Source organism: Oryctolagus cuniculus, chromosome 5 (assembly GCF_964237555.1).
Source record: "Oryctolagus cuniculus chromosome 5, mOryCun1.1, whole genome shotgun sequence".
Classification (NCBI taxonomy): Eukaryota; Metazoa; Chordata; class Mammalia; order Lagomorpha; family Leporidae; genus Oryctolagus; species Oryctolagus cuniculus.
The window spans coordinates 131,392,730-131,417,565 of NC_091436.1; the positions used below are offsets into that span (position 1 = coordinate 131,392,730).

The following is a 24,836-nucleotide window of genomic DNA, read 5'->3' on the forward strand; positions in this document are numbered from 1 at the left end:
ATTTCAGAATTTTTGCACCTGTTTTCTTAAATAAAATGAGTCTATAAATTTCTTTCCTTGACCTGTCTCTAAGTTGTTTTTACAAACAAAGCTACATTAAAATGACTTGAACAGCTTCCTCTTTTCTCTATTTTTTTCGGATCAATGTGTAGCATAAATGATCTATTCCTTGAACTAAGTGATCCTCGAGTTCTTTTATAACTGTACTTGATTTGGCGAGCTACTTTCTTTGCGGGTTTCTTCCCAGGGCTTTACCTGTTGTGTGGATGGACCACACAAATCAACATATTTCCAAGACCTCAGTGATGCTAGAGGGTGGTAATTCACTTAGGTGCAGTGGATGTGTTTCCTTCTGTGTGTCCATCGAAAGCTGTATGCAAGTTCTGCAATCATTTAGTGTCTTCTGTCATCTATTCTATATTTTTCTTAAGGTGACAGAGGGGAGGGGTAGAGCTGGATCTCCCATATGCTAGTTTACTCCTCAAATACTTGCAACAGCTGGGCTGGGCCAGGCCAAAGCTAGGAGCCAGGAGTTCAATCCAGATCTCCCAAGTGCAAGCAGGGACTCAAGTCCTTGAGTCACCACCTTATACCTCCCAAGTTACTCATTAGCAGGAAGCTGGAATCGGTGCAGAGCCCGGACTTGAAACCAGGCACTTTGATATGAGATTGAATGTCCTAAGTGGCATCTCAACTGTATCACATACCCACCTGTGTCTTACTAAACTTTAGCCACAAAAAAGTTGTGTGTAATAGTCTACTAAGGAGCCTCTGGCTTCAATCTCACCCCCATCCCATTGATTTCCTGGACCCTCCTTTCCTTTACCACAGAAATACACTGCTTTGTCTTCTCCCTCCCTCCCTCCCTCCCTTCCCTGTCCCTCTACCCTCTGTCCTTCCAGTCTGATTTTTGTAGCCCCAGAGGGAAATTGACTAATTTGAGCCTAAAGACAAGATTGCCTGAAGGATAGGTCTGGTAAGATCAGAATGGTAGGCACCAGAGGGAGGGGATTTGGTCTCTGTACATTTGGTGAGTGGTGGTAAAAATAAATTCTCATGCTGGTGCATCCTTTCGTGACCCAGAGATTTTGGGGTAGATTCACGATGTTAGTTTGAAATGTTGTGGCTTTGCAAGAGCTTAGGCGGTGCATTGCCCAGTCTTATTAGTTTAAACTACTTCAGTAAGCTTCGCATCATGATTCTCTGTACCTCAGTCCAGGCTAGAATAAAATCAGGACATGTGACATCCCTATTCAGACAGCTCCTGTTCTTCTGAGTACGTATTACTTTAAACCATAATAGCAATTCCCGTGTGTTATTTTTTGTTTTTCAGTTGGCTGATGAGACAGTACACACAGAGATTATTCATCAGAGAGTAACTGCCTGGCCCACACAACCTGTATCATGGCAATCAAACTGAGATTCAGAGACTGACAAACAAGCTATAAAAGCTAAAAGGCAGGATTTCTTGTGGTAGATCAGATATAATAATTTTATATCTCTGTGTTTTACATATGTGACATTTTGTACAATAAACAATTAACTGCCTGCTTTTGACATTTCAAAGTTAACATGGAAAGAGTTGTAAAACAGAGACTGTCAACATCACGTCCCAGAGCGAGGTGGTGAATGACAGTGGGCCTCTGGGAGGGCGAGACCTAATTCCTGCCCCCCGTGCACTCTGTACCCTTTCTCCACCAGTTGGTGCTTCATTGTCTTTGATAAACAAGGTAATTGATATAAATGAATGTGGTCCTGCAAAATGATTCCCCACTTGCAGATTTTCATGCTGGAGGTATAATTTTCCTTATGGCATATTACTGTTAATCTTTAAATGGATAGATTGGTTAATCTGCCTTCCACAAGAAGACATTAGGTGAGTCACCCCTTACTGAAAGCTGACAAATCATGGGCTGTGAGCACAGCACAGCAAAGAATGACTGCTGGAAACATTAGTGAACACGAGCAGGTAGAGTTTGGAGTTGCGAATGCAAGGAAAGTATCTTGGAGCCAAAGAGGAGATGCAGGCCTCTTCCTGGCAGTGTGTGCTGGACAGGGACCTCCCTCCCCCAATCCTCTCCCTAGCTCTCGAAGCCAGAATACTGATTGTGCGCTGCTCACTGACTTGCAGGCTGAGTCTATTAAACAAGGAAGCCCTCATAGTTTCCTCTTCCTTATTTGTTGGTAAAGGGCTAGGGCTTTGCAAAGCTACCACTTTGTCTCATAAATTAATACTCAGCTCTCCTAGTCCTCCGCTGGAAGCTCACCTTAGGGAATGTCAAGGACCAAGCCAGCAGAAAAGCCATGGAAGTTCATACCCAATTGGGAAGTCTGGGATGAATGGATCGACAGTCTGTTTTGAAAAACCATTTTCTCTTTATATGTGTGTAAAGAGGATGAACAAAAAGGAAGTATTTACATGCTTAGAAAAGAGTATACAGTGAATATCCACGTCTTTCCTCGGAGGAATGTTGTGCAGCTAATCCCTTGAAATCATGAAGGTTTAAACAATAATTAATAATAATTTACTCATCTAGGACATTCTAATATTTAGTTTGAAAACCAATTTAACCTCATGGCAAGGAAAAGCACAGTGAAGTGGGATTTCTCCTGGGACAGTTCTCTCTGGCAGTGTTTGCACAAAGATCCAGCACGCTAAGGGTGGTGTGCTGTCCAGGTTAATGTCATCTCTTCACTGAACGGATGCACTGCCTCCCTCTCCTCTCCCACTCTTGAAAGGTTAGCCTTTCTTCAGAATAGTACAGGTTTTTCCTGCAACATCTGTCAGCTTGGCAACAAGCGTACCCTTAGGAAACTATGAACATTTGAAGACCATCTGAATCCTGTAGGGAACCGTTTCTCCGTTCCTCTTCTCTCCCTGTGCTGTCCCCCCTGCTTTCTGCCAAGAAGAGTGGGGCAGCCACATGGCGTTTTCACTCTGTCTCGCTGATGAATTATAATCCCATTTGTGTCTATGGTTTTTTTTCATGTGTTTTGATTTGTTCATTTCATAGTGATAACTCCTGAAACCCCAAAGCAATGATGATCCTAGAAGGAAGCTGTGGGCAGACACCTTTGTTTAATGAAAAGAGACCCCCTTGCCACTGCACTGTTAGTACAAAGAAGCTTCTTGGTCTAATGACTCGGACGATCTTGATCTGATTCAGTAGGTCAGAAATTGCTGTCCCCAGCAAATATCGACCCGAGGGAACTGCTTTCTCGGTTATTCTGCAACTGCCAGCTGCATATTACACTAGCAGGTGCTAATAGTTTTTTGCAGGTCAGTAGAATTGTTATTGGCCCTTCCTTCCTTAGCCCTCTTTCCTTTTGCAATTACAAAGTGGCTCATGAGGGTGAGTTTCCCATCTTGTGTAACATCCAGATTTCTGAAACTCTGGTCCACCTGCCTATTCCACATGGGGAAAGTGGCTCTCCGCAGATGGGGAAGTGCCAAGCTAGAGTCTTACGTTTCTCCCAAACTCTCAAAATGCTTTTGTAGACATCATCTATTAAGCTAGTGATGTGATAACAGTAGGTTGAACTGCCACCTGTGACATCAGCACCCCATATCAGAGCACCTGTTCAACCCTTGGCTACTCTGCTCCTGATTCAGTTCTCAGCTAATGCACCTGGGAAGGCAGCAGATGATGATGCAAGTGCCTGGGCCCCTGCCATCCTCTTAGGAGACCTGGATGGAGTTCCAAGCTCTTGGCTTCAGCCTGGCCCAGCCCTGAGCATTCCTCCAGCAGATGCAAGGTCTCTATGTCTGTCTGTCTCTGTCTCTGTCTTCTCCCTCTCTGTGACTCTTCCTTTCAGATAAATAAAACAGATCTTATTCTGTTGATGTTCATGAGAAATTAGGGAAAAGGAGAAATTCCTCTATGGGTACAGACACTGAGTCATGGCACGGTTAAGTGGCTTCCTCTATATTGCCTAAAAACTGTTTACAGAACTGAGATTAGTTTTCTGGGTGCCTGCTTTCCAGTTCATTGCCTTGTCCAGTGGAATGCAGAGCAGGGTGTGAGAAGAGAAGAACAGCCATTTCCCTCTCAAGATTATGGTATGGGGGAAAATTATGGTATAGTGTGGAAATTATAATATAGGAAGAGAGCTAGAACATAGAAAGAAGATACTTCTTAACATGCAGATTTGAAAATATTCATAATGATGTGTTACTTTCAAATACTTGTATCCATTTTTATTTCCCAAAGCACTAAGTGTAGACCATTAAAAGAGTTAAAAGCAGAAGTAAAAGGTTCTTTTTAGATTACTTTTTGTTGTATTTTATACAAACCTTTTTCATCACATCCTGTAACTCTACTGAGAAACTGCATGATTCTATTCCCTCAATCAAGATTAATGTTGGCCTCCAGAAGGTATTATAAATTGTGTGTTTTGCCAGTTTTTTTTCTCATACCTGCTGTACTTTAGAAGTGTGATTAGATTTGTTCCTAGTCACTTGGAGGACTGGCTGTCATTGAAGCTGGGTAGCCAAATTCTCCAGGTCCCCCAGCTCACCTGTTGGGAGCCATTGCCTCGGCCAGGTCTCCCAGCTCACCTGTTGGGAACCAGCATCTCAGCCAGGTCTGCCGACTTGCCCACATCCCTGAGCTGGTGCCTCAGCTGGAACTGTGAGTGCCTAGGCAGGCAAATTGTTCTCCTGGACAGCATGTGCAATTGGATCATGGAGTCTCAATTCTGGGCCTCAGATCTGTAGTTCAGATTCACCTTGACCCATAAGTTTCTCCTGTATCCCGATCTTACTCCCTCAAGGTCCTCAGAGATTCTTTCATGCTCAGACCACCCAATCCAAGGTGGCTTGTAGGTGCCAAGACATTGGAGAATTTTATATTTTCTCCAAAGACTGGGGAGGAAGTTTCTGCCAACAGGGAATGTCAGTGCACATGCTGCAGATCTGATTGGGACATTTTCTCTGCAATGTACGGAACCCCGTTTATGTTTGAATGATATACTGTGATACTGCTTTTAGTGAAAGGCTCAGATATTATAGTTATTAGTACATGTTAAAGAATTGCTGTGTAGGCCCTTAAGATTCAAGGGTTATTCGTGATCCTAAAACCAGTATGACTTAAAATTGTTCAAGTCTGAACCAGATGTAGCCTCCAGTTTAAAGAAAAAACAGGTACAATTTGATGAAGGGACAGTTAAATAATAACTTTCTGACAGAAAACAAACTACCACTTTTTTGGTAGGGCTTTTAAGAACCCTTTGCACATCCTTCGTTCTCTGCACAACGTGAATGAGAAATTATTCCCCGAGCTATGGTGACATATCTGCTCTTGGGTTACAGAATTGGTTGGGACCTGACAAGACCTTCAAACCAGTAGCTTTGAACAAGAATAACTCTGTTGATTTCAACATATTTTAGGATGTAAAGAAAAAAGAAATCCATGCAAAAGCCCTTTAACTGCTTAAAGAAAAAATACCCTTTACATTATAACTTTCTAATTTTTTCTTTTGTTAGTTTCCAAAACTTGAAAACCCAGTTTGAATGACTGTTTCTATGTTGGGGGTTTTCCTCCTGTTATCAGCATGAATACTATGTCTGTATGTTGAAGGAGCAGATGTCTTTCTCTGACAGATTATGTGCAGAGAAAAGAAAAAAAATCGCCCAATAAGATATTGCCTATTAGTTCAAACACAGTATTGGGGTGTTTGGGCTTCCTTTTTTCTTACACCTGGAAATGCCTTTGTCCTCAGTTTCAAGGCCTCGCCTACAGAGTGAATCCTTCTTTGATACCCTGCAGCTGTTACTGCTGTTAAACATCTGATGCTTGAATCTTTAAAGCTTTTTTGAACTGAAGATTTTCTTAGCTAAAACCTCCGACATGTAAACTATAGGATTGTCAAACTATACATGAGAGAGTAAACAATACAGTTAGTCCAGGAATGTACTTTCCTTCTAAGGGCACAGTGGGGGGGGGGGGTGAGGTGGGAATTCACTGATCCTGGTGAACTCGTACTAATGTACAGGATCCATGGTCCCTAACTTACCTCCTTCTACCCCTGGAGAAGATGCCCTCTGATTTCTCATCTTTAAGAAAGCATAGAAATGTTCAGAGCTATTGCTTCATAAAATTTTCATTTATTGGAGGGATTAGAAAAGTATTCTGTCCTTTGTCAGTGGCCAAAATGGAGTCCAGCATGATGGCCAAAGCCCTTGCCATTTTAGGATGTGGTGCGATTTGGGCTGTCTTTGAGATGAATACTAATTAAAATAAACGAAAAGCAAAGAAAGAGGTTCAGGGAAAGAGGGTGCTAGTGTTCAAAATACCTGGCCTGTTTTCTGCCAGTGACCTCCCAGGCGCAGAGAGGTGGCCAGGACTGAATCCTCTGCACTTGGTCCTGGACAGAGCTGCTCACAGAGGGAGCTGAGGGGAACTTCAGAGCAAGAACAGTTAAAAAATTGTGTGCTATAGATAAGGGTACTTCAGAAAGTTTGTGGGAAATGGGATTAAATGATAAGTTTATTTTGATGCAAAAGAAGTTTCAAACCCATGCAGGTTTTTTGTAATAAACATTTTTTATGAACATTTTGAAGACCTGTCTTAAAATCAATGGGTTTTGGCTTCGTGATATGATATAATAGATGATCGGAAAGTGATTTTTCTTAACCTGATAGATAAAACTAGGAATTAATGTGACTAAGTGCCTGTGTTGTGGAATACATTTTTGCAGCTTTTTGATAGTTTTCAAGATGGGTTTGTTCTCTAATTAGCTATTGTTGTTTTACAGCTGTTAAGACATAACAGCTGTGGGTATTTTTCCTTCAGCATAACTTGACAGAAGGTTCTGTTGTAGTTGAGCTGGAAGTTTGCCTGATCAGTAACAGTTGCTCAGGCTGCTGGGATGCCCCCCTCTCAAAAAGAACTACATCTGGTGGGGGGATATCTAGGTGTGACCATAAGCTAATAGCCTTGATTATCTTTTGGAAGAGGAAATATTTGTATCTGTGACAGTCAAGGCAATGGAGAAGAATCTACTCTGAGACTATTAAGCATGTGTTTTCTGTATGAACCACTGCTATTAGAAAACAATTTTGTAATGAAAACAGCCAGGGAACCATTGAATAAAACCCAACACCAGCAGTTTTTGAAGATACCAGTCCTTTGTAAGAGCTAAATGTTATTTCATTTTCGAAAACCTGCTTCCAGTGGGGTTTTTGGTCCCCACTTCTCAAAGGTGATCTCTGGAGACGGTTAAATAACATGTCAGTCTTATCTTTAAATATAGCTGGTACAGGTGGCCCTCAGGTCATGTCCTAGTGAAGTAATACTGCCTTTTAAAAAATTTATTACTCCTGAATGAAATTTACTGGCAGGCTGTTGGCCACCCCTGGTGCTATATAAGAATGGAGAGCAGTAAAATTGTTTTCAGATCACTTTTTCTGCAGTTCCCCACAGTCTGAGTCATTCCGGTATTCATGCACTTGCAGAATGTATACACTTTGTTAACATGCAACTTTTGCATTCAGAAGCAGCAAATTAAATTTGTCTGAACAGAATTGCTGTGTGCATGGAGGGGAAAAGTAATTTCTGCTCAGGCAGTTCCCCTTTGCCGTTTGCTCCTGGCTCAGGCTAGTGTAATAGGTAGGCAGAGCTGAAGGGTGGCAGAGGAAAACCAGAAAGAGACAGACGCAAGATGCGGCATTTAGGCTGGATGGTTTTGTAAACAAAGTGACACAAATTGGGGCAGAAATTCCAGTGGGACAAGGGACGAAACTGGAAGAAAGAAACACAGCACAAAGCTGAGCCCCATCCAGATGGTGTTTTTAATACATTTTTCAGATGCATATGAAAGACTGATGAACATTCAAAATGGGGAGTGGCCGGTCCCTCTGGGCAGGGAAACAGTGTGACGCCTTCTGTGTGTTGCCATCAGCATCATTCTCTGCTTTTTCCCAATGAAAAAGAAAGAGCACAGACCTCATTCCAACCTTTGAGTGATTATTAGGCAGGCCAGTAAGGTGGGCTGAGGTTGTGTTTCTAGAAAGAATTAACGACAGAATTATTTCTGCTGAAATGGAGGAAGTGGCCAGTACAAGCTGGTGAGCCTAGTGGTGACGTTTAGACTCCTCTCAGCACTCGTGCAGAGAGCTGTCCCCTCAAGTGTAAGAGTCCTCAGGCATTCCTCAGAGCCGCATCGCTCCCTACATCCTTCCTCTCCATTTTGCTCTGAAAATGGTTTCTCCTCAAAAATTATTTTGTCTACCACGAGTAACAACTTTCTGTATGTGGGACGAACTTTTAGGGCAGAAGTTGAGTGGAGGGTATGTGTAATGCTTATATAGCAACTCTTCTGCCATGGGCATATTTGTTTTCTTTTTCATGTTTAGGTCAAGACCCAGAGATTGATCATACTTTATTTTTCTAAGAGAAAGCAATTTTTTCTTCTGCTTTATTCAGTAAGTTTCAGATTTTCTTAGCTTTTGGTGAGGAACTACAGTAAGCAAGGTTAAGTGCTACAACCTTACGTAGGCATTGTTCTCCAGCTCCTATTCAGCAAACATTTACTGCACACCTACTGCGTGCTGCACACTGCCTTTTTGTAAGTGAGCTGTAGCAGTGAAAAAAGGGAATTCCTGCACTTATGAAACTCACACTCCGAGTCTTTGGTTGTTAAGCGAGATTAGATTGAAATACTGATTTGAATATTAAGAATTGGAACAGGGGCTGGTGCTGTGGCGTAGCAGATAAAGCTGCTGCCTGCAATGCTGGCGTCCTACATGGGCATGGTTCGAGTCCTGGCTACTCCACTTCCTATCCAGCTCTCTGCTAATGCACCTGGAAAGTAGTGGAAGATGACTCAAGCGCTTGGGCCACTGCCACCCATGTGGGAGACTCAGATGAAGCTTCTGGCTCCTGGCTTCAGATAGGCCCAGCTCTGGCCTATCTAGGGAGTAAAACCAGTGGATGGAAGATCTCTCTTTTTGTCTGTCTGTCTCCTTGTAGCTCTACCTTGCAAATATATATTTTTGAAAAGAAAACTTGGAACCTGCAGTAATGATGGTTTCATCTTGGCGGGTTACAGAAGGCCATCATCCCCTGGGTTTGTGCCCAGGTCCCAGTCTTCTTCTTTCCACTTGTTGGCATCGTTGATCATTATGTCATTAATGTAGGAGTGAGAATTAAGAAAGCTGGTAATCTTTTTAGGATGTACCTGTTATCTAGTTCCTAGTTAGAGTTCTAGCAAGAGCTGTTTCTCAAAAGAAAATTTGGATTAGGGGCAGATTTCACTTGAGTGGTCCCTCTTGTGTGTATCTTAGGTGTCTATTTGTGTCTGGTCTGTGTTGGGCTCCCTTTAAGTACTGAACATTAATGGATAGTTATGCTGAAATAAAAGAAGAAACCCTGGTATGCTGTTCTCCAGCATACAGACACAGGATTCCTTGTTTAGAAGGCAAAACTCTTTAATGTAACTTATATATTAGACTACTTCGAGATTCCAGAGGGTCAGAGGATGATATTACTAGAGCATTTTTGCCTAGAGAAAATTTCAGTCTGAAATAATCTTCTTTAATAACCCTTTATAAATGTGTCTGTAGAAAAGGAATTCTGAGTGTTTATGCCAGCCTTGTTTCCCAAAGAGATTGAAACCATATCAGTAATGATTTGTGATAGTCTCTGATGCTCTGTGCCGGTCGAATCAGATTATCAAGGGATAAATTGTGAAGCTGTAAGATATAGCCCAGGTGGAAATTGACAAACTCAGGAAGAGTCAACAAAGGCAACCAGTAAGACCTGGTTGTCTGCAGGGGCTTTCAGCAATCAAAATACTTCTAACAGGTTTATCCTTGGAAAATCTTGCCATCTTTCTACTTTCCATAGGAACACTGTTAAACTGTGTGAACTAAAAAAAAAAAAAAAAAAAAAAAAAAAAAAAAAAAAAAAAAAGCAATTGAAAGTGCTGTAAAAGAGCATAAATAGGGGCTGGTGTTGTGGCATAGTAGGTAAGGCCACAGCCTGTGATGCTGGCATTCTATATGGGCACCAGTTCATGTCCTGGCTGCTCCACTTCCCATCCAGCTCCCTGCTGATGACCTGGAAAAGCAGCAGAAGATGGCTCAAGTATCTGGACCCCTGCCACTCACATGGAAGACCTGGAAAGAGTTACAGAGAGAGAGAAAGAGATCTTCTGTCTGCTGGTTCACTTCCCAGACAGCTGCAACAGCCAGCACTCAGCCAAGCTGAAGCCAGGAACCAGGAACTTCATCTGGGTCTCCCACGTGGGTGGCAGGGGCCCAAACTATTTGGCCATCTTCTGCTTTTCCCAGGCCGTTAGCAGGGTGCTGGACCAGAAATGGAGCAGGGGGGCCGGCGCTGTGGCTTAGTGGGTAAAGCTGCCGCCTGCAGTGCCGGTATCCCATATGGGCGCTGTTTCAAGTCCTGGCTGTTCCACTTCTGATCCAGTTCTCTGCTGTGGCCTGGGAAAGCAGTAGAAGATGACCCAAGTGCTTGGGCCCCTGCATCCACGTGGGAGACCTGGAAGGAGCTCCTGGCTCCTGACTTCGGATCGGCCCAGCTATGGGCATTGCGGACAATTGGGGAGTGAACCAGCGGATGGAAGAACCTTCTCTCTCTCTCTCTCTCTCTCTCTCTCTCTGTATCTCCTATCTCTGTGTAACTAACTCTGACTTTCAAGTAAATAAATAAATCTTAAAAAAGAAAAGAAATGGAGCAGAGGCCAGTGCTGTGGCGTAGTGAGTAAAGCTGCCACCTGCAGTGCCAGCATTCCATATGGGCACCAGTTCAAGTCCTGACTGCTCCACTTCGGATCTGGCTCTGTGCTTTGGCCTGGGAAAGCAGAGAAGACCTAAGTCCTTGGGCCCCTGCATCCACGTTAAAGACCCAGAGGAAGCTCCTGGCTTCTAGCTTCATAGTGGCCCAGCCTCTGCTGTTGCAGCCATTTGGGGAGTGAACCAGCAGATGGAAGACCTACCTTTATCTCTGCTATTGTTTTCTTTTTATTTTTTATTTATTTGACAGGTAGAGTTACAGACAGTGAGAGAGACAGAGAGAAAGGTCTTCCTTCCAGTGGTGCACTCCCCAAGTGGCCACTATGGCTGGAGCTGCGCTGATCCGAAGCCAGGAGCCTGGTGCTTCCTCCTGGTCTCCCATGCGGGTGCAGGGGCCCAAGCACTTGGGCCATCCTCCACTGCCTTCCTGGGCCACAGCAGAGAGCTGGACTGGAAGAGGAGCAACCAGGACTAGAACCCAGCACCCATATGTGATGCCGGCATTGCAGGTGGAGGATTAACCAAGTAAACCACTGCGCTGGCCCATGCTATTGTTTTTTGACATTAGACAATGTTGACTTTAGGGCAGAGGCATCATTTGGGATAGAGAACAACAGTATATAATAATGAAAGGGTTTTTTTTCCTCCGCCATCGTGGTGGGTGTCCCTGATTCTTCCTCGCCATGTCTTCTCACAAGACCTTCAGAATCAAGAGGTTCCTGGCCAAAAAACAAAAACAAAACTGCCCCATTCCGCAATGGATTCGGATGAAAACTGGTAATAAAATCAGGTATAACTCCAAGAGGAGACATTGGAGAAGAACCAAGCTGGGTCTATAAGGAATTGCACTTGAATGGCGTGCTCATTTCTTCTGTCTCAATGTCACAACGTCACTATCACCACATCAAGCTGAAGATGTCACCATCATCTGGACAGCTGGACATGTTTGATTAGGGCTGTGACCAGTGGGCTGGTTCAGTAATAAATATGTGATCCCTTTTGAAAAAAAAATAATGAAAGGTTCAATCCACCAGGAAAATATAATTCTAAAATGACATACATGAGATGCCATGGTCTCAAAATATATAAAGGAACAATGGACAGAATCGTAAGGACAATCAGACAGTCACAGCAAGAGTTTTTAAAAATGTGTTTATTTTATTTGAAAGAGTTACAGAGAGAGAAGGGAGAGAAGGAGAGAGAGATTGATCAATCTTCCATCCACTGATTCACTTCCCAAATATCTGCAATGGCTAGGGCTGGCCAGGCTGAAGCCAAGAGCTAGGAGCTTCATCCATGACTCCGACATGAGTTCAGGGGCCCAAAGATTTGGGCCATCTTCCAACACTTTCCCATGTACATTAGCAGGTAGCTGGATCAGAATTGGAGCAGCCAGGATTCGAACCAGTACCCATGTGGGATGCCAGTGTTGCATGCAGCAGCTTAACCCAATATGCCACGATGCTGGCCCCATAGCAAAAGATTTTAATGAACATCTCCTGATAATTAATAAGCATATAAGTGATTTGAATAACACAATTAACAGATTTTATGTACTAGACATATACAGAGCCATACATCCCTCAAATTAGACAATAAACATTCTTTTCAAGCACACATAAAAAATATATATATACATATATATATATTTTTACAGGCAGAGTGGACAGTGAGAGAGAGAGAGAGAAAGGTCTTCCTTTGCCGTTGGTTCACCCTCCAATGGCTGCCGCGGCCGGCGCGCTGCGGCCGGCGCACAACGCTGATCCGATGGCAGGAGCCAGGTGCTTCTCCTGGTCTCCCATGGGGTGCAGGGCCCAAGCACTTGGGCCATCCTCCACTGCACTCCCGGGCCACAGCAGAGAGCTGGCCTGGAAGAGGGGCAACCGGGACAGAATCCGGCGCCCCGACCGGGACTAGAACCTGGTGTGCTGGCGCCGCAAGGCGGAGGATTAGCCTAGTGAGCCACGGCGCCGGCAAGCACACATAAAATATTAATAAGGATTAGCCACACACTGGACCACAAAGAAAATCTCAATTTCTGTAAAGTTGATATTATACAAATCACATTTTTGGTCCACATTACAATAAATAAAGATCATAATAAAAAAAACCTTTATAAAATTTGGAGGGATCAGTTCTGTGGTGCAGAACATCCTGCAGTGCCAGCATCCCATATGGATGCTGGTCCAAGTCCCAGCTGCTCCTCTTCTAATCCAGCTCCCTGCTAATGTACCTGGGAAAGCAGCAGAAGATGGCCCAAGTCCTTGGGCCCCTGTACCCACGTGGGAGACCTGGAAGAAGCTCTTGGCTCCTGGCTTTGGATCAGCTCAGCTCTGGCCATTGTGGCCATTTGGGGAATGAACCAGCGGATGGAAGGCACATTCTCTCTGTCTCTGTCTCTGTCTTTACCTCTCTCTGTAACTAATAGGAAGTTAAAAATTTTTCTTCAGAATAGTTTTGGGCCAAAGAAAAAATTTCTAATGAAAATTAGAAATATTTAGAACTGATCAACTTTCTCTTTCTTTTTTCTTTTTCTTTTTTTTTTTTTTTTTAATTTTTTGACAGGCAGAGTGGACAGTGAGAGAGAGAGACAGAGAGAAAGGTCTTCCTTTTGCCGTTGGTTCACCCTCCAACTTTTAAAATGTTTATCAGACAAGCCGTAATTGAGGGACATGCTACACAATATCTGCTCAGTACTGAACACTATACATGAGTTCTCATTGTGATGCAGCAGGTTAAGCCACTGCTCGCAATGCCTGCATCCCATGTAGGGATGCTCATTTAAGTCCCAGCTTCCTGCTAATGCAGCTAGGGGGCAGTGGATGATGTTTTGGGTACTTGGATCCTTGCCATCCATGTGGTAGACTCAGATGGAGTTTTGGGCTCTTGGCTGCAGCCTGCCCCAGCCTTGGCTGTTATAAGCATTTGGGGAATGAACCAGTGGATGAAAGAATATCTCTCTGTCACTCTGCCTTAAAAATAAATAAATCTTTTTTTAATAACGCCTATACAGTGTATCAAAAATTTGAAAGTAAAGGTGAAACGAGTTAGAAGTAAAATATTAGCTTTAATGCCATTTACTAGAAAAGAAAAAGATTGAGTTAAGCACTGACTTCAAGTAATAAGGAAAAAATAGATGAGACAAATTTAGTGATAGAGGAAATAAAAGAATCAACAAAACCAGATGTTGGTTATTTGAAAGCACTAATAAAATAGACAAACCGTTATAGGACTGGTCAAAAATAAAAAGTGCAAATAAGCAATATTTGGTATAAAAAAGAGAATATACTGTGGAAATGTACTGCCAGGAGTTAGCCCGGTGGTTAAGATGTCCACTTCCCTCATCAGAGTACCTGGGTTTGGTCAGTCCCTGGCACTGGCTCCTGACTCCAGCTTCCTGCCATTTGGTTTTGTTGATTCTTTCATTTCCTATATCATTAAATGCTTCTCATCTGTGCCTAACTCACCATCAGGCAGTAGTGATGGCACAAGTAATTGGGTTCCTGCCACCCAATGGGAGACCTGGATTGACTTCCCACTTCCCAGCTTCAGTCCCAGCCCAACCCTGTCCGTAATGGATATTTTGGGAATAAACCAGCAGATGGAAGCTCTCTTGTCTTTGTGTTTTTTTTTTTTTTAACCTCTTAAGGGGAAAAAAAAAACTAAAAAACAAACAAAAAACCATGCCGGTCTACTGGAAAAATTTAAGATAATTTCTATTTTTAAAAAGGATTTATTTATTTTAAAGGCAGAGAGAGAGAGAGAGAGATCCTTCACTTGCTGGTTCACTCCCCAAATGGCCAGGGCTGGGCCAGACCAAAGCCAGGAGCCAGGAGCTTCTTCCAGGTCTCCCACATGGGTACAGGGGCCCAAGGATTTGAGCCATCCTCTACTACCTTCCTAGGCACATTAGCAGGGAGCTGGATCAGAAATGAAGCAGCTGGGACTGAAACCAGCGCCCATATGGGATGCCAGCCCTGTAGGTGGAAGCTTAACCTTCTATTCCACAGTGCCAACCCCAAGACAATTTCAAAGAAAAAGGAGATGAAGGTACTAAATGTATGAGATACTAAATTTACCATAAAATTACAGTAATGAGGACAGCCTGGCAAAGGCATAAGGCTGGGCAAATCGGGGAAAAGGATACAAATCTTGAAAGAAAAATTCTGCTGGAATATATGAAAACCTTATATGTGATTAAAATAAATTAGTAGGAGGAAGGATGGACTGTTCATTAAATGATGCTGGAGAAATTGACTATCCTTATAAATATGTATTTCACAGTATATTAGAAATAAATTATAAATAGATTAAAGAAACAGGCTAGAATAAAATTTATGAAAATATATTTATAAATTTGGTGTAGAATTTGTATGGACAAGTAAATAAGAAAGGAAAAATCACAAATTAGAAAAGATTAAGTATTTCAATTCAGCAATCAGATTATAAAGGAGTAGCATCCTATAAATCAATTAGAAGAAAAATAGGTAAAAGATAAAGACACAATTTATAGAAGGGAGCTCTAAAATGATTCTAGCAGAAAAAAAGAGAAAAAAAGTACAACTTCAGCTACCAAAAAAAAAAAAAAATGAAAAACTAGGGGCCAGCACCATGGCTCACTTGGTTAATCCTCTGCCTGCAGCACTAGCATCCCATATGGGCACCGGATTCTGTCCCGGTTGCTCCTTTTCCAGTCCAGCTCTCTGCTGTGGCCCGGGAAGGCAGTGGAGGATGGCCCAAGTGCTTGGGCCCCTGCACCTACATGGGAGACCAGGAAGAAGTACCTGGCTCCTGACCTTGGATCAGCATAGCTCCGGCTGTTGCAGCCATTTGTGGGGTGAACCAAGGGAGGAAGACCTTTCTCTCTGTCTCTCTCTCTCTCACTGTCTCACTCCATCTGTCAAATAAATAAATTTAAAAAAAAAGAAAAAGAAAAACTAAAACCACATTGAGATATCATTTCATACTCATTTGTCTGATTTTATGAAGAGTTGATGAGGGTGTGGAGCAACGTGTTTAAGAGTATAAAAGAGTATTCAACTGTCTGTTGAATGTTCCTTCATCCTGGTTTAATGTTTGTGGTAGATGTTCCTATTGCTCACCAAACTCTCCACATCTTCTCCCAGGCATTCTCTCCTGGGCGCACAGTGGGGTTGCATTTCCCCGTGCCCTTGGAAGTTAGGGAAGGCCATCTAACTTACCTTGGTCAATAAAACGTGAGCACAGTGAGGTGTGTCACTTTAGGGAAGAGTTTTAAGCGCCAGTGCCCAGCTTACTGTCATTCCACTGCTGCTGTGATGGAGGAAGCATGTGTGAATAGGAAGCCTTTGTCACTGACACAATTTTGTCCTGAGTGACACAATGAATCGGGCCATCTGCTGTCATTGAACACGGAGGATGAGTGGAAAATAAATGTGTGCTGTGTCAAACCATGGTTAAGATGGGGGACTGTCTGTTATGCAGCACAACCTACCTACCTACCTGTTATCTTAGATCCCAGCTCAATTTCCTGAGCATATAACTGCCCTTTTTCCATGAGGCAAAAGCACTGTGACTTACCCTGTAAATACAAGGGCACTTCAAAAATTCATGGGAAATAGTGGTAAAAGACAATTATTTTTTAAAATCTATGCAGATCTGAGGGGTCACAAAAAGTATATTATAAAAGCTGTATGATTTTCAAAATTTTTGCACCATAATAGACTTTTAATTGCATTTTTCTATGAACTTTTTAAAGTACCATTGTGTACTCCTTACCTGTTTCATTCCAATGTCATAGGGAGTCTCTCTCTGAGCCCCTTCTCTGTTCAAGGAATCTCTCCGTTCAAACAATTTCACCAGTGTTTTTGTAATAGCTTTGGAGTTAAACTTAATAGTCAAGGAGTCACTGCCAGAAAACCACCCTCCCTCTCCTTTTATCCCTCTCCCTCCCCCATCCTTATTTGTAGGTGGCTTTCCTCATCTGCCAGAGAGCAGAGCAGTTAGGGAAAGGATGCGAGCTGAGAGACTAAGTGCAGGAATGGCCAAGTCAAAATGAGTGCACTACTCAGAGTATACGCATTAAGATTGCTTACTCCGGATTGCGAAATTGGAAATATTTCAGCATGGTAGTAGAACTGCTTACATCTTTTCTTCTCAAAGAGTGTAATGTTATACTGGGAAGTGTAGACGCATTAGATATCTAATGAAAAGTTATCCTTTTTTTCCCCACAATACCTTTAAAAATTATCTAAGTAAGCTGTAAAATCTTGAATGTAAGTAGCTAGGGTTAATTGTAGATTTTTATTAAAAACTCAGAGGTCTAGAGAAAATTGTAGATTTTGGTTGAATGGTTGAAATGTACACAAAAGTTTACTGGATACTTAAAAGGGCACTACCTTTTATCATTCTCTTCTATGTGTTTAAAGGGTCTACACCATATTGGGCAGCCATCATTTTGTGGACACTCTTGACTTTTAGCAATGAGCAGAAACTTGAACATATTGAGAGACTCAATCTAAACAGTCTGGTTTTTCAGGATACTGAAGTTCATGAAAAAAGAGAAGGGCAAGTGTATTGCATTACACAGAATAGTAACTAAATAAATAAAGGAAATGGAACATGGCTGAGGACAACAACATGTTCTGAAAAGGAATTGGAGCCATGTACTGGGTCACTTTCCTGCTTTACAAATTCTAAAGTTTTTGGGGAAAATGTATCATTTTTCTTTAAACAAATTTTCATAAGAGCTGATAGCGTAAATACAGCTTAGAGAACACTAATAAAATGAATGCCTGTGTATATATCACCTAGCTTGAGAAACAGAGCAAGGCCAGTATTTCTTATAAATGAAATCAGTTAATGTTTGGAATCCTTGATGAGGTTCCTCCATGATTTCAGCGTCCTCCTTCCAAGTGAATTGTCCTTAATTTTGTGTAGTAATTCCTTGGTTTAACTTTTTAGTTTCATATTTATGTAGGTTTACCTAAATAAAATATTTCTTAGTTTGGACTCTGCGCTTTGCTTTTTTCACCCAACATTTTCTTTTTGAGATCATCCTGTTCTTATATAGCTATAACTCCTTAATCTTCATTGCTGTGCAGTTTCTCATGATAAGTTTATTACATAATGTGGTTATCCATTCTGTATACTATGGACTACAATGTTTCTTTGTAATAAGATACTTTAGGGTTAATTGCTACATACGATTTGGTTTGTCCTTAGGTTCAGCTTTTTAAAGCAGCATCATTTTGGCATGGAAATTGCATTCGTATCTAATTTCCTTTACATTTTATTGTCAATTTGAGATGGCAATTAATTAATTTTGTTTTGAGCATACTATCGGGATATATTTGGCTTCTCTTATCCTGATGCCAAATTGTGTGTTTTGATTCCCAGTTCCCATGGAGAATGTTGCTACCATTGCTGATTGTGCCAGTGTGATTGAAGGAGTCAGTCGGAGCAGAAATGCCTTGCTGAATGGGGACACTAAAAATTATGATTGGGATTCTGGTTACACATGTCACCAGCTGGGAAGTGGTGCAATTGTGGTTCAGCTGGCACAGCCGTACATGATTGGGTCAATAAGGTAAGAAGATTCCTTTTCATTCATTAGTTGTCAAATGGAAGATACAAATGCAAATTGCAGCTGGTAAAATTAGGATCCAGATAATGTCAGTGAAGCAACTTTTTATTTGCTCTAAATATGCAAGGGGGTTAGGAGTGGAAATAGAGAGAGAATGAGATACCAGATACTTATTTGGAATTTCTGGTAGGTAGATGTACCAAAATGTAATGCATGTAGAAAAACTATACTTTCAGGGATCATTTCTATAGTTATCTATTAGCTGCATGGAGAGAAGAGATAGATGCTCTCCCTGGGCATGGCTTGCTTTCTCACATCTTAGTTGTATTGGTTACAAACTTACAGGATAAAGCCAAAGAGAGATTATGTAGAATGAAAAATAATTTTCAACTTTAATAAATGACTTACACATGAACTAATTAGATCTGAAACATCTAAAAGATCTTAATGATCCTTATGTCTGGGTTTTTGTCATTCTTCCTTCTTATTTTAAGAGTAGAACTTTAACTTTGCTTGATTTATGTAATTTTTAAATGTAAGACTGATGACATTGCCCAGAGCAAATACTTTTAGTTCAGGAGCACCATCTGGGTCTTAAGTAGGCTGGCAGCTGCCTTCTCTTCCATGTTCTTTTTTTTTTTTCTTAAAGATTCATTTATTTATTTGAAAGGCAGAGAGAGAGAGAGGGAGAGGGAGAGGGAGAGAGAGAGATCTTTTATCTGCTGGTTAACTCCCCAGATGGCCACTACAGCCAGGGCTGGGCCATACCGAAGCCAGGAGCTTCTTCTAGATCTCTCATGTGGTTGCAGGAGCCCAAGGACTTGGGTCATCTTCCACTGCTTTCCCAGGCACATTAGCAGGGAGTGGGATAAGAACTGGAGCAGCTGGGACTCAAACTGGTACCCATATGGGATTCCAGCACTGCTGGCAGCTGCTTAACCAACTGTGCCCCAACACACTGGCCCCTAGCCTTTTCTTCTATGTTCTGAGAAGACTTCTGAATAGCTAGTATAAAGTGAGGGGCGGTGGGGCAGGGGAGAGCAGGCAGAGAGAGATATATCTTAGCCTTCCTGGGCTGAGATGTGTGGGCAGGGCAGGGCAGGACCACCTTTTCGCCATTGTCTACACCATGTTTTGTTTCCAGTTCTCGTTTAAAAAAAAAAAAAATCATTCATTTATTTGAAAGACAGAGTTAGAGAAAGGAGACAGAAAAGAAGATCTTCTGTCCGCTGGTTCATCCTTCAAAGACTGCAGGAGGTAGAGCTGGGCCAGAAACCTGGAACTCTGTCTGGGTTTCCCATGTGAGTAGCAAGGGCCCAGGCACTCAGGCCATCTTCTGCTGCTTTCCCAGACATATTTCCAGGGAGCTGGATCAGAAGTGGAGCAGCCCAGGCTCAAACCAAGGCTCAATGGCTACCAGCATTGCAGGCTTCACCCACTGCACCACAAAGCCAGCCCCTCCTATTCTCATTTTAAAGTCAATATGTATATAGAGAGAAGTAGCACAAAGAATAAAGTAATAGGATTCCAACAGGCAAAGGTTTATTGATGTTTAAGCTGTAAACTACAGAGGCTATTACTATTTGCCTGTTCCCCAGGGTACCCTGAAGAGTTGATGCTGGATTTCTTGGGGGAATTCAGACTATGGGTTTCTTCATTTAACTTGTCAACCTCTTTTCATAGAAGACCATATTGCAGACTGAGTACCATAGGCAACAAATCATGGATAGAGAAGCCTTGATATCCTACTTGAAGCCAGAGAACTTATTTTGTGCCTAGGAAGGGAGAAGAGACCGGTCAAACTTATCATCTAGACAAGCTACCATATGGATAAACTGCAGTCAAACAGCAAACAATTCTCCTCTCCTTTTTCTCAGCTGCACGCATTAACCAGAGTACTCACAAACCTTCTATTCAATAAACTATTCTAGGACTCTTATAGATGACGAGAAACTTATCTATGTACTTCCCATTACAGTATATTCCTCCTCACTTTAAAAGTCTGGAAAACAGTTGTCCTTTCGTCTTCTGGTACTCCTTATAGTGTCTACCATTTCTTGAACATTATCAGTCGTGTGTCTGACATTACATCTGCAATTTCTTTCAGCAGGCTTAGGGTGTAACTTATCTGAGCCAGGAGACTTGAAATCATTTAAATTGACTAGATACTCTCTTTCTTTCACTTCACCTATTTGAGACTTCAATTTTCTCTTTATTATGTTTGTTCTGCCATCTCTAATTTGAAGACCAGTCTTCTAGCCAATGAAGATTGAAGTAAACAGGCAGCCGAGTAGCTCTGCCCACTCCCTTGTAACATTCTCTGTATTCTATTCACTTACATGATACCCCATGTCCCCTCCCCACCACTACTACCATCTAACAGTGTACCTCAAACCAGGCTGTCTGAACATCTGGGAGTGGATATTTAGCCCAGCAGTTAAGATCCCACGTTGGACTGCCTGGCTCTGGCTCCTATTCCAGCTTCCTGCCAATGCAGATCCTGGAAGGCAACAGTGAAGGACCAAGTAACTGATTCCCTGCCACCTACATGGGAACCCAAGGAGTTCCTGACTCCTGGCTTCAGCCTGGCCCAGCCCTAGCTATTGAGGGCATTTGGGGAGTGAACCAGTAGATGGGAGTACCTTCTCTGTGCTGTCTCAAAGAAGTTAAATTTTAAAAATAAAATAATTTTTAAAAATGGAGTTGCATTATCTTCCCTTTTCCTGCTCAAGTCATCTTCCATCAAGCCATCTCATCAGTAGTACCACCCATCTATCACTTACCTGAGCCCAAAACATAGGTGTCTTAATTCCTTCCCCTCCTTCACTCCCCCAGCCAGCTGTCCTAAAGACCTATCAGTACTGCCTCCTAAACGTCTCACAGATCCTTCCTGTCTTCTCCAATTCACTTCCTTTACCGTACTTGCACCTCATATCTACCTGATCTCCCAAGCTTCCGTCTGGCCCTCCCTTGCCTTACCCACAACTGTCCCACATCTGAGGCAGCCATATCCATCCCAGAGAGGATCTGGGCTGCAGTTTGCCTTCAGGAAAAAGTTCAGATTAAGATGTTTAAGAAGGACCTGACTTACTGCTATCTGCACAGCCCGTCTGCTGCCCCCGCACCCTTTCCCGGGCCACCCAAGGCCCTTCTCCACCTCAGCACATCCACACTTCAGAGTTCTGTGTGAGCTTCAGCCCTCTCTTACCCCTTCCACACTCACGTCTCTGAACCTGCTGGTCTCTGCCTGCGATTGTCACTGCTTTCGTACAACTCCCTTTTTACCTGGCTTGCTGTTTTCCACTTTAAAATTCTGCCCCTTTGGGATACTCCCCTAACTTTCCATCATCTTCTGCGCTTGTTGAGTTATCATTCTTTTTTTTTAATATTTATTTATTTGAAAGGCAGAGTTACAGAGAGGCAAAGAGAGAGGCAGAGAGAGAGGCAGAGAGAGAGGGAGAGAGAGAGAGAGAGAGAGAGAGAGTGTGTGAGTGAGCAGGCGGGCTTCCATCTACTGTTTCACTCCCCAGATGGCTGCAATGGCCATAGGTGCGTCGACCCGAGGCCAGGATCCAGGAGCTTCTTCCAGGTTTCCCATGCAGGTTCAGGGGCCCAAGGACTTGGGTCTTCCTCTACTACTTTCCCAGACCACAGCAGAGAACTGGATTGGAAGTGGAGTAGCCAAGACTCGAACCAATGCTCATATGGGACACCAGCACTGCAGGTTGCAGTTTTTACCCACTACACCACAGCACTGGCCTGAGTTATCCTACCTTGTGTATACAAGGGTACTTCAGAAAGTCCATAGAAAATGCATATTATGGAAAAACTATGCTTGGCTTTCAAAAATTTTTGCAGCAAAAGAAACTTTTAATTCCATTTTCCCACAAACTTTTGAAGGCCCCTCATGGAATTCCTTTCAGGGCATTTGTCCCGTGGTTGTGTCCTTCCTGCCTCCTCCCAGCCACATCTGATACACGAAACCTGTGGTAACTCGGAATAAGCTGCTCTTGACAGATGGAAGGTGCCAGTGAGGCAGCGTGTCAAGGTATAAGGAGAAATTACAGCTGGTACAGTAGGAAACCAGGATTTTCAGAGCCAGCAGGGACCTCCTGAGGTCGTTGCCAGGGTGACAGCTTAGAGAAAGACAAACAGGCTCTTCATGTGCAAGGCTACCTTGGCCTCTAGCTCTACCCAAGGAATCAGAGATATTGAATCCGACTCCAGAAAAAGGTGTCACTGGAGCTTAAGGCAAGAGAGAACAGTGCCCATTTGATTGTCTTTAAATGTGGATTGAAAGTGGTTCCCCCAAACAATTTTTCTTTTCCTGACTCACAGGGGGATGATGAGCAGAAATACAACCAAAGGCAGAATTGTCTCTCTCAGCACAGTGTGGGGCTGCCAACTTCCTTAAACCCAGCTATTGTTTTTCCAGTAAGAAAACCCATGCAATCGAAGCCTTGTGTAACTGGCTGAGCGTTCAGAGAGACACGTCTGTGTGAAACTAACATTATGTTGTCAGGAACTGCATTTGCCTCTTCTGTGACATTATTAACAGGAAAGGGAGAGGGATTTCTTAGCCACCAATGCCTGCAGACGATGCTGGATATCTTGGCAGGCTGCAGTTAGCAGCAGCTGATATGCCCAGATAGACATTTATTGATAGGAAACTAGATCAGTGGCACCTCTTCATGGGGATGGGTAATTGACCAATGACAGGTTGATTAGTCAGTGACATTTGACCCACGGCTTCTATTGCTTTTGATGACTGACTTGCTTTCCTAGTCACTGTGTCTGAAGCAGCCCAGTGATTCTGAAATCAACACCTAGAGAGAGAGCATTACAGAGCCCAGTGACCAGCCTCTCCCACCTAAGAGGGAGGAGAGCTGGAAGCCCTGGAAACGTCCTCTTACCTGGTCTGAGGCCAGGCCTGACCACGTTATACTGACTGAAAATTCAGAGTTCTTCGTCCTTGGTGGCTTCAAGGTCTCAAGCATGAGTTGTCTTGATCACTGTATGCTTTGTTAATAAGGGAGGACATGAGTGTTTTGTGGATAAGGATTTCTTATGTTTGACTGTTTCCGTCCACAGAAACCATTTTTTCCTCTCCTGAGAGTTTACCCAGTAGCTGGGTAGGTGAGCAGCCCCTCTTTCCTTGACAGAAAACGCCCACAGCTAACCGTGGTCAGTGGAGCCTTTGGTCTCCTGCTGGAAAGGGGCTTGAAACAGGATCTCTGCCCACTCCTTCCCATTTTCATTTAGTGAACACTTACTAAGCCTTTTAGTATGTGATAGGCACTGTTGCAGGAGCCCTGGGATGAAATAAGCATTGGTGCTGTCATGCAGCCAACCTTCTATGAGGGTGGAGGCAGAGACAGTAAATCAGAAATTTAGACGTGCCAAGCGATGGAGAATGAGGAAACGGAGACGGTACAGTTTTAGGTTTGCATGGTCAGGGAAGGTGACATTTGAGCAGGGACTTAAGGATGGGAAGAGCCAGCGATCCAGGGGCCCCAGGGAATGACCATCACCAGGCCCCAGGGTGGGAGCATGTCTGATAGACTGCAGGAGCAGGATGGGGGGCAGTGTGGCTGACTGTGCACCTGTGCCGCCCCAGTGTTTCCGCAGCACGGTGAGGAGAGAGACGGCATAGGGGTGCAGAGGCCCTCGTGCCTTCAGAAGCCCCCTCCTCTGCGCCTGCCCTGATCTGATCCACTCCTGATAAGGAATGGCAGGGGGCATCCTACATCTGACCGCGGAGCAGGAAACTCTCCCATCTTCTGTGTTCCTTTCCCTTCCCAAGGCAGCATGGCTGGGAAATGCAGGAGTTTGTCCTTGTTGTTGCTAGGTTTATAGGCATAACAAAATTTACTGATTTTATTTTAGAGGAAAAGAGACAAATTACCTGGAATGTGCCTTAAACATGGGTAATTGAGTAGTAATTATACAATTTTCATGCCATTTTAGAAACAATAAAAGTTAAATAACAGGAAATCTTCAGAGACCTGACCACATAAAAAGACCAGAGTAGACTCGTAATAACTAACCAAATCTACCTAATGTCCTCATTTATAGTCCCTCTGTCACCTTAGTTAAAGACTTACTATCTTTCTACTTGCTAATCATGATCTCCTCTCAAGTGTTTTCAGGGTAGTGGGAGAAATCAGATATGCTATGCATTAAGTACACCTATCACCTAGTCTTTACAGTTAATAAATGAGAGCACATTGTTTCAACCCTCATTTTAAGATAGTCAATTAAATTAGCAGCTTTTGCTTTAACTTCAAAATATGGTTTTTATATTTGATATGTACAATAATGTCAGTAAAATGCCCATTATGCTTTAAGTAAGGAACTTAATTCTTAGTAAGTAGGTTGTCCAAAGATGAGACAGTGCTGACAGAGGCGGCTAAATAAACCCATATCTCTCTGTGTGTTGTAGGACTAAGGAGTTAATGACACAAAAAATATTTACAGTTCCCCAGTTGGGAAATGTTATGTAAATGCAATATGTTA

At 42.9% G+C, this 24,836-nt stretch overlaps 2 protein-coding genes across 6 annotated transcripts in view; both read left to right on the plus strand.

The window, feature by feature from the left end:
* Positions 1 to 24,836, plus strand: part of BTBD9 (BTB domain containing 9) — a 435,326-nt gene that overhangs the window by 296,953 nt on the left and 113,537 nt on the right. For all 5 annotated transcript variants that reach the window (XM_008262867.4, XM_017345091.3, XM_070074117.1 and 2 more), the window contains one exon: positions 18,134 to 18,323. In XM_008262867.4, coding sequence (XP_008261089.1) covers positions 18,134 to 18,323 — 190 coding nt within the window. The remainder of the gene's footprint in view (positions 1 to 18,133; positions 18,324 to 24,836) is intronic.
* LOC108177423 (large ribosomal subunit protein eL39) lies at positions 11,380 to 18,230 on the plus strand. The gene has a single exon (XM_070074125.1). It carries the CDS (start codon positions 11,440 to 11,442, stop codon positions 11,593 to 11,595), a length of 156 nt encoding a protein of 51 aa, XP_069930226.1. The 5' UTR covers positions 11,380 to 11,439; the 3' UTR covers positions 11,596 to 18,230.

What these genes read in the sequence shown, in the direction of transcription:
- LOC108177423 (XM_070074125.1), top strand. Translation starts at nt 11,440, where the DNA reads ATGTCTTCTCACAAGACCTTCAGAATCAAGAGGTTCCTGGCCAAAAAA.